The 10,433-nt window shown below is 37.9% G+C and overlaps 1 protein-coding gene across 1 annotated transcript; it reads right to left on the bottom strand.

Annotated features, from left to right (window-relative positions):
* Window positions 1-1,288: 1,288 nt before the first annotated feature.
* On the bottom strand, window positions 1,289-9,095 carry myl2a (myosin, light chain 2a, regulatory, cardiac, slow). The gene is made up of 7 exons (XM_022665799.2): window positions 9,022-9,095; window positions 7,119-7,211; window positions 6,694-6,769; window positions 4,925-5,029; window positions 3,913-3,991; window positions 3,761-3,809; window positions 1,289-1,596 (listed from the first exon to the last, which is right to left on the bottom strand). Exons 1-7 carry the CDS (start codon window positions 9,022-9,024, stop codon window positions 1,492-1,494), a joined length of 510 nt encoding a protein of 169 aa, XP_022521520.1. The 5' UTR covers window positions 9,025-9,095; the 3' UTR covers window positions 1,289-1,491.
* Window positions 9,096-10,433: the final 1,338 nt, after the last annotated feature.

The raw sequence follows: 10,433 nt of genomic DNA, 5'->3' as shown, positions 1-10,433 counted from the left end.
CCTGTCCCGTTTCATGTCCAGTCTCCTGTTCAGTCTCCGTCCACCGTCCAGTTCCCTGTCCCCTGCCTCTCCCCGCCGCCAGCCCCCGGGGTTCGTTTTTACGCGCCTCGGGAGCTGCGCGTTTAGGGGGAGGCTTCTGTCACGTCTTGGCCTCGTCTCGTGTCTCTGTGTGTCTTCCCCAAGTGACCTGTGCTCCCCTGTGTCTCCCGTCCAGTCTCCCATTCTTTGTTATTTATTTAATAAATTATTTATTTATTTCGCCCTACCTGCACTTGTGTCCGTCTCCTCGTCTACCTGCCTGGGTAATCCTGACAACAGCATTCTAAAATTATTTTATATTTTAATATTTGTAATCAGCATTTAGTTTTTCTATAAGTTTTTTTAAATTCTGTGCAGATGTTACACCATTGCATCATGCTGTGCCCCTATCCAAATGTTTCTACATTGTTCTGTTTTCTTTTTTTTCCAAATTTACACTATTTTAGGATGTTTTAAAGACTATTCAAATTCTTCTGCAAAGTACATATTATTCTGATATTTTCTGTGCCATTTCACACTTTTCAACAATGATATACTGTTATTAAAACTGTTCTATATTTCAAGTTCTGCAATTTACCCAATTCAAGATTGTTGTACCCCCATTATAACTGCTCTATATTTTTCCTAATTTAGTCTTTTCTAAAAGTTTTTGTAACCCATTATTTTTAATACAATTATTCCAGAACATTTAGAATATTTAAGAATATAATATGCCCGATTTACACTATTTTCAGAAATCTTGCCCTATCCAGATTGTTCTAGAATGTTTTGTCCTTAATCCCCACTATTCTACAATGTTCTAGTTCATCTCAAAAATTTGCATATCATTAAAAAGTTATTTTATTTCAGTAATTCAGTTTAAAATGTGAAACTCATATACTATATAGATGCATTACACACAGAATGATCTATTTTAATCATTTATTTATTTTATTGTTGATGTTGATGTTTCAGTTTCCAGCAGGACTTGGCACACTGCCCACACTGCCAAAAATACCAATTGATCTTATATAAAATTCGTATTTTCTGAGACACTGATTTTTGGGTTTTCACTGGCTGGAAGCCCTAATAATCAACAATGAAATAAATAAACACCTAAAATAGATAATTTTTATGTCTAATACATCTATATAATATATGAGTTTTACATTGTAAACTGAATTATTGAAATAAAGTAACTTTTCAATTATATTCTATTTTTTAAAATGCACTAGTAAATGCATGAAAACAAATCATAAAGACAAAGCCAAAAGTGCAAAAGCTGTTTATTGTACAAGCACAGATTCACTATTATACACAAAAAACAACACTTTAATTTGGGCGGAGTCACAGGTTTTTGTTTTGTTGTTTTGGACAAGCTGCAGAAGAACTTACAGCCATTATAACAATCAATAAGTGGGTATAAGGAGGCGGATGCAGTGGTCAGAGGCTGGACACAGTTGGACAGTAGCTTTACTCCTGGTCCTTCTCCTCTCCGTGGGTGATGATGTGGACCAGGTTCTTGTAGTCAAGGTTTCCTGACACATCTGGGGGGAAGGCGGTGAACATCTGCTCCATCTGTGGAGATTATGATTATTATTATTATAAGGATAATAAAGATAGAGGTTTACTACTTAAAAAAATACCAGTAGGTACACATAGCCATCACAGATTAGAGAAAAGATAGATTAACAAGCAACACTTGTAAATCAGATAGTAGACTGCCATAGGAAATGCAATATTGTTATCAACTACAGCAACCAGCTTTGTCTGGCAAGCAGTTCCTGTAATGTAATGGGCCACTTTACTGCCCTTCCCCTATAAGACTGGAGTTTAAATTGAAATATGTTGGATTACAATGACTTCTTTGCTGCTGTTGTCAACATTACAGATCCAGATCTAGTTATTTTTTACCCCAATTAGATCAAAGTATCCAAAATTCCGATGGCAAATTTTTTTGCCTCTTTGTGTTTGTATAAAAAATGCAGCCTCTGTTTAGATAAGTTGAGATAAAATATGATGTACTTCTGATAAATGCTTCTGATAAAATCACTTGTTTTTAGCAACAGCTAATGTGTGTTTAGTGGTACAAACTCTGAACTGTTATCCCACAGGTAAAACAGTGTGTTTTAGCAGTATTTTTAGATATTACCGTAAAATTAGAGGTTCCACTGTAAAAGAGTTTCACTACACTGCAAAAAACTAAATCTTAGCAAGTGAAATTTTTTAAATTTAAGGCAATAAATCTTGTTTTCTTCTCTGATAAGACTTTTTGTCTTACTAAGCATTGCGTGTAAGTGTTAGATTATTTTGCTTATTTTAGGGATAATTATCTTAATCATTCTTACTTAGAATTTGTACCTTATTTTAAGTAATTTGAACTCAAAATAAGCACAATCAAGCAGCAATGAATAATCAAGTTATTCTGATTCTTATGTCCAAAAACAGTGACTTTTGTGCTTGATTTAGGTGTTTCTTCACTCATTTTGGGACTTTGCCATTGCTTTTTGTAAGAAATCTTACTAAGAAAATGTTGCTTACCCCATTGGCAGATTTTTTTTGTTAATATACATATATTTGTATTAAGTTTTGCCAATGGATTTTTTTTGCAGTGTACAGACTATAAACTGTTTTGTTATATTCTGAAAATACTCCTCACTACTGTAAACTGGGAGCAATGCCTATTAATGATACCAAGACAGGGGGTCCTCTGCTAGAGCACAGCAGTAAAAAAGTGGTTTTGAACTGTTTCATCCATTAGAATATAGACTTATCCACTGCAGCAGTAATGCGTTACTCTAATCTGACTTTTTTTAGATTTAACTTTTTAGATTTAAATTACTTGTCCAAGTCACTGTGTGTTATTATTTTGTCATTTTCTTGAGTAAAAAGATACATAATTATTGTCGCTTTATTGCTGTAACTTTCAGTCGTTGCTGTCGGCTTCAACCATGCCAAAATAACAACAGGCTAGCAAGCTAACATGCTAACAGGCTAAAACTAGCACTCAGGCTGAACACACACAAACACAGCGAGCCCCCCCCTCTCTCTCCACCTCACACACACACACACAGCAAACCTCCCTTCTTCTGCTCCTCACACACACACACAGAGATGCTCTCCCCCAATCACACTCATCCTATACCCTAAACACCACAGTGCATTTTTAGCAGTCAGTAAACACAGAATATTGCTTCAGATTCGCTACAGTATTTTATCAAGGTTGGTTGTTCACTTTGCGCTGGAAACAAATTTCCACAACAACACAGCTTCAATTTTGAAGAAATGTTTGAAATGAGTCTCAGCAGCACACTTACACAACAAGTTCAAAAAGTGGAGTGAAGCTTCCAATAAAGTGTGTCTGGACTGTTGTCGGCAGCTGCTGAACGTAACTAATAAAGTAACTTGTAATCTAACTTACTTATTTTAAAATCAAGTATTCCACATAGTAACTAAGTTACTTTTTAAAGGGGTAATCAGTAATCAGATTACTTTTTTAAAGTAAATAGGCCACCACTGGAAATCAGTAACTGTTGGTTTATTAAATCTATCACCCCACTGACAGATGGTGGAACCAACTTTCCTTCAGCTGCCTTCTTTTTTATAGTCAATAGCAAGGTATATTTTTTACCTGATTTTAAGACAAGAATAAAAATGTTGGATTGCTGATTAAATCTTTTCCCAAATCGCCTTAGTTTATGGACATTTGCATTGGTGCATTGGTGGCTTGGTAGTTTCTCACCTCTTCTTTAGAGAATCTGTCAGCTTGTGTGGTCAGCATCTCTGTAACACTAGAAATAAAGAGAGAAAAGCAAACAGTGTATTTGTTAGGTGATTCACTAGAAAACAACCTGGAGGAGGCCAACTCAAGAAAACAGTGAGAGAACAACTCACTACTCTTTCCGCAGAACACCTTTACCCTCCGGGTCAAAGACTTTGAAGGCGTTGAGGATGGTCTCCTCTGGATCAGCGCCTGAAAATGATTAATCAACATATTTTATCTAACAGATTGCAAGTGCTTTCCTCATTTTGTATTTTACCTCAAATTGTACTTCATTGTTTAGAATTATACATTATACATACAGTTGCAAGAAAAAGTATGTGAACCCTTGGGGTTTATTTGGATTTCTGCATAAATTGGTCATCAAAAGTATACATAGACAAACACAGCCTGCTTAAACTAATACCACACACAAATTATGTTTGCATGGTTTTATTGAACAAGTTGAAAAAGTATGTGAACTCCTAGGCCAATGACTTTTCTAAGAGCTAATTGGAGGCAGGATGTGATGAGATTGGATGTGTTGGTTAAAGCTGCCCTGCCCTATAAAAAAACACACACCAGTTTTGAGTTCGCTGTTCTTAAGAAGCATTGCTTGATGTGAATCATGCCTCACACAAAAGAGCTCTCAGAAGATCTACAATCAAAAATTGTTGACTTGCATGAAGCTGGAAAGGGTTACAAAAGTATCTCTAAAAGCCTTGATGTTCATGTGTCCACGGTAAGACAGACGGTCTAAAAAATGGAGAAAGATCAACAGTGTTGCTACTCTCCCTAGGCGTGGTCGTCCTGTAAAGATGACTGCAAGAGCACAGCGCAGAATGATCAATGAGGTGAGGAAGAATCCTAGAGTGTCAGCTGAAGACTTACAGAAATCTCTCCCTTACTGTGAATGTTAACATGTTGAAGATCAGAACACATTTAATAACACATTTATGCAGAAATCCAAGTAATCCCAAAGGGTTCACATGTTTTTTCTTGCAACTGTATATCATTATGAGAATTTATTTTCTGTCTTCAAATTTCCCTGTAAGTGGCAATCATTGGGGTCCAAGCCTTTGGTTCAGTTGTTTTTTATTCTTAAGAATGCACCAAAACTTCATGTGCCATCTCTCCAATACTGACCCTTTAGCTTCTCTCCAAACATGGTGAGGAACACAGTGAAGTTGATGGGTCCGGAGGCTTCTTTCAGCATGTCATCAATCTCCTCCTGCTTTACATTGAGGCGTCCTGTTATTCCAAAAACAATAAGGAAAATTATAATTTTAATATCATAATCTTTAAAATCTCCCATAAACTACTTATTACCACGCACTCTGCAGCTTGATTTAGGGTGTATCAGTGTGTCTTTGTTATCGTAATCACAGGAAAAGGACAGCTTGCTTGGCTCGAAATGAGTAAAAGAAATGTAGTTATTCCCTTAATCAATCATGGGTGTTTTTTGAAGGTAACATAAAATAAACCAAAATAGCGTGTCACTTGCCATTCCCTTTAAGAGCCAGGCTTTAATATTGGCGGATTGCTATGTTAATGGCGCACCCACCTGGATGTTTTCAATGCTTTTCAGCAGAGGGAACCTGCTAGTTTGCATTAGCTAACACTAACAAAAGTAATATGACAATGACCTATATTTTGCGTTGATGTAGAATAATGTTATTATTATTCTATTGTATGCCCATTGGGGATTCATCTGTTGACAAGTCACTGCCAAGATAGCAATGAATGTCTCACTGTTGAGGTCTGTGTAGGTTATATTTAGTCAGTGGAGCATCTGTGTTTTCCGTTTCCAAGAAAGCAATACACCAGAAGTTTACCTGAACACACCTCACTTCCACCAGAGACCACCCTGCCCATCAGCTTAGATATATTCACAACTACCACTGCTATGTAGATGACGCTGGTCTTAAGGTGTAAAAATAGACTGTTGGTGTGGTGTAAGATAGCAATGAGCATTGAGACATGTCTTGCTTAGAATGAAAGATAGGGATAGATAGAATGTAAAATGCGTTTATATGTATATTAGCAGTGTCAATTAAAGCTGATATCCATAAGTTTAGGGATTTAGGGCCCTCTCTGGTGAGAATTGGTAATTGCACTGAGCATGAGGAAGAATCATTTTAAACTGGGTGGGTGTGATGCGGTCAGAGAGAAAGAGAGCTCAGTCAGAAACTTCACTTCAACTACACACTTTGTTTTCACTATGAGTGAATGAGCCACTGAGGTCTGAGTTTCCCCTTCTGAAGTCTCCATTGCTCCACCAGCCGCTCACGTTCAGTAAAACTGAACTGAATCCTCTTTTAGAGGCTGTACATGTGACGTAAGTACGTAAAGACGCGTGACGTGGCCAGAAGAAGAAGAACTCCCGCGATAAGACACCCGACACCCCAGTTTTTTAGAATTAATTTAGGCTTTTAGGCTTAGCAGGGATGGTCGTTCCAGAACACTGGTACCATTAAACACAACATTTTATCCCTTCTTTACTTAGAAATGCTTCTGCTTTCAGTTTAAAAACAAAATAACATGGACTGACACTTGTATGTTTGAGGGGACATGAAGCCAATGTGGGACGCTGGAATTAAGAATGCATGATAAATTATGATAAATTGGATAGAGGAAACTTTTATTTTTTTAACTATTGTAAACATCTCAGCTTGGTTGCATGGATTTCTGAATTGGAACTTAATTTGCTGAGTATAAAAATCGCAGGAAGTGTTTCGCATTGGCCAATTCTTACATAAATGGGGGGATGACCATTTAAATGGCCTGGGGGAAATACTGTATGTGTGATAGCCCTACTTATAACCCAACGGCCTGCATCACAGATTGATTACTGATTGCTTTCATAGGCTAAGACATTTATTTTCAGACTGATGATGAATTTTGCCTAAACCAACCTAGAGCTGCAAACGTGTCCCTCAGATCGTTCTTGTCAATGAAGCCGTCTCTGTTCTGGTCCATGATGGTGAACGCCTGCAACACAAAACAGGTCCAGACTCAGATCAGGCCACACAGAGGAGCTGCAGTTCAGAGGACATTTAGAGAAAAATCACGTTATTGTCCCGAACTCCTCGTTCTCTCTGATGTTTGGAGGATTGAGCCATGCTGTCGTTCCGTTCCCAGTGTTATCACTGCTGACAGGGTCTGGAGATTTATCAGGGTGTCACCATTCTCCACCCGGAGCAGGCCACAAACAGAGCATGCTCCACATACCACACACAGGCTAACACAGGCTAACACAGAGACACTGACAATGCAGCAGACAGAAATACGAGGCCGGGGATGGAGGGATGAAAGGGGAAAGGAGGTGTGAAAATCAGACCTCTTTGAATTCCTGGATCTGGGCCTGCTCAAACATGGAGAAGACGTTGGAGTTGGCTCCCTCTGCTGAACGCTTCTTCGCCTTTTTGGGTGCCTGCAAATGTGAATGTGAAGAGTGAACAGAAATGTATATAATATATACAGTATATTACTTTTTTTTCACAAGGGACATTAACACTATGATATAATGGCACACCAAAATATATATTTGTAGTATTATTACTGTTACAGCAAAGGTACTTTAAAATGTATCACAAAATATATCACATCTCAAAAAAATGAAATAATATTGAAAAAATACTTTATTACAGTAATTCAGTTCAAAATGTGAAATTCATATATTATATAGATGTATTAAACACAGATCTGATCTATTTTAAGTGTTTATTTCTTTTATTGTTGATGATTATGTCTTACAATCAATGAAAACCCCAAAAATCAGTGTCTCAGAAAAAATCTACATTATATAAGACCATTTGGTACTTTTGGCAGTGTGGGCAGTGTGCCAAGTCCTGCTGGAAAATGAAATCCACATCTCCATAAAATTACATTAGTTTTTGGCATTTGACATTATCAAAATCCATGTAACTACTTTTCTGTTGTTTTTGCCTTTTTTTTGTACATAATATGAATCTGTGTGTCAACATAAATGGACTGCTAATATGTTTATAGTTTCATATATAAAATACAAATAACAATCGTTGCTGTCACACAACAACTTGTACATTTAACATATTTAAAAAAGCAGCAAAGATTGAGGTTAATTTTGCATTTTGTCAGACAAACATCTTGTGTATTAATTTTTGCAGTTTTTACTTATTGACATGGTGCAAATTTTAAATATGGCAATTTCTTCATTATAATGTGGTAAGAAGTTATGATTAATGAGCCAATAAAATGTCTTAGTTTTAATGATTTGGAGTTAATGGATGTAAAAATATAATGAGGACTAGCCAAATCTAGCCAATATACCCAAGATACAGTACCAGTCAAAAATTGGGACACACCTCTTCTCATTCAATGTGTTGAATGAGTAAAGGAGTGACATAAAGTTATCCAAAAGCAGTGTGTAAGACTGGTGGAGGAGAACATGCCAAGATGCATGAAAACTTTAGTTAAAAACAGGGTTATTCCACCAAATATTGATTTCTGAACTCAACTTAAAACTTTATGAATATGAATTTGTTTTTTCTTTGCATTATTTAAGGGGTGAAAGCTTCTTTTTTTTGCTATGCCAGCCATTTCTCATTTTCTGCAAATAATTGCTCTAAATGGCAAAATTTTTAATTGGAATTTGGGAGAAATGTTTGAAATTTATAGAATAAAACAACAATGTTCATTTTACTCAAACATAAACCTATAAATAGCAAAATCAGAGAAACTGATTCAGAAACTGAAGTGATTTTTAAAGAGCTGTATACTCTTACTTTTACTATTCAGTGCACTATTCAGATTCAATGCATCCTTATTATTATCTTAACTGTTTTGCTATCTCTCAATTAGAATTATGATACAGTATTCTACTCTGTTTTATTTTTATTTTATCTACTACACAACCACAATCAAAACTTTTTTTTAACATACAACATAATATACAAATCCCAATATACATTTTTACATAAACATTAATATTATAATACTCATATTATAAGACAATTGGTTTTCTGTTCTTTTCTAAGCACAGGTAAATACATCACAATGACTGTTGTTCATGGAAATCAGCTGAATGCTACAAATCAAGAAAACTAACTTATTTCTTAGTTCATCAAAGCAGTGATGCTGGCGATGTAGAGATCTTCCATCAGTAGCATCATTCTCCTTCTGTCTCATTCCCATCCCTACACTGATGCCTATACTACATGCTATACTCAGCTACTACCAGAGCTCCATGCATCTCCACTCACCATGATTGTAGCTGGGCGGAGGCCGGTGGAACAATGAGGGATTCCCAAAAAGCAGCTGGACAATGGGGCGCGGACGGATGGCCTTATGTAGCCCCGCCATGTCCTCCTCTACTGGACGATATAAATAACCCATGCCCTCTTTAGGAAGTGACAGGTAAATGATGACCCCCGCGCTAAGGCCTCCTGTCTCCCCTCCTTTCGTAAAACCCCAGGCTCTTGGGTTTGGGACAACAGTGGTTTAGAATAACAGGAACCCAAGCTTCGGAGATTAATGGGAAGACCCTGGGGAGATTCGGGATTGTTGCCTTCATGTCTGGCCAGAGTCACCTGTCTGAGTCTGACAGTTTTATAAAGTCCAAACAGCCCCCATAGACCTCTTTAACATGAACGGCTGTGGCACGAAAGGACATTACATTTTAGACCTCGTTCAGGCCTGTTGGTGGCATGACCGAAGCGCGTTTTATATGATAAATTCTTCAGAACGCTGAGATTTTCCCACTCTCAAGCAGCTTAATTGATCTGTCTGCAGTCTGTGGACGAACTGAAGCTGCTAATCTGACACTTTTCATTAAAGCTCCAGGCCTGTCTGTTAGGGTAGTGTTTTTTTGGGGGAGACAAGCCAACAAAAACAGTTACTGTCCCCAAAAAACAGGGACATCTGATCACCTTAGCCTATGAGATTCTTTGAAAAGGTCCTAGGAAGGTTAGCCTGTAACGTTTAAAAAAATAATGTTCTAATGTGTTGAGTGGTCCAGCGGTCTAAAGCGCTGCCACTATGATTGAGAGATCGCTGGTTCGAATCCCGGTCATGCAGCTTGCCATCAGCTGCCAGAGCCCTGAGAAAGCACAATTGGCCTTGCTCTCTTTGGGTGGGTAGATGGCGCTCTTTCCCCTCATGACTCGTAGGTTGATGTCAATCAGCACAAGGCGTCTATCTGTGAGCTGATGTATCAGAACCGTGTCGCTGCGCTTTCCTCTGACTCGGCAATGCTGCATCAGCAGCAGTTTGAAAAGAGGTGGAGTCTGACTTCACATGTGTCGGAGGAGGCATGTGCTAGTCTTCACCCTCCTTGTGTTTTGGTGTCACTAGTGATGAGGGATATACAGCTGAGTAGCAGCTGAATATAGGTGGAACAATTGGCCAGATAAGTTGGGAGAAATGTAACATTGCCGAGTAGCAACACAGTGCAGCGACTCGGTTCTAATACTTTAGCTCACAGATGCCTTGTGCTGATCGGCATCATCCTTTGAAGTGATGAGGGGAAAGAGCGCTACCTACCCACCCAGAAAGATCTAGGCCAGTTGTGCTCTCTCAGGGCTCCGGTAGCTGATGGCAAGCTGCATGAACAGGATTCGAGAAGGTGTCATCCTTTAAAGACAAATTGAAAGATTGAACGTTCTAGGAATGTTAG

Source organism: Astyanax mexicanus, chromosome 1 (genome assembly GCF_023375975.1).
Source record: "Astyanax mexicanus isolate ESR-SI-001 chromosome 1, AstMex3_surface, whole genome shotgun sequence".
Taxonomy (NCBI): Eukaryota; Metazoa; Chordata; class Actinopteri; order Characiformes; family Acestrorhamphidae; genus Astyanax; species Astyanax mexicanus.
The sequence above is the reverse complement of the archived record's forward strand: the minus strand, read 5'-3'. Positions and strand labels throughout refer to the sequence as shown.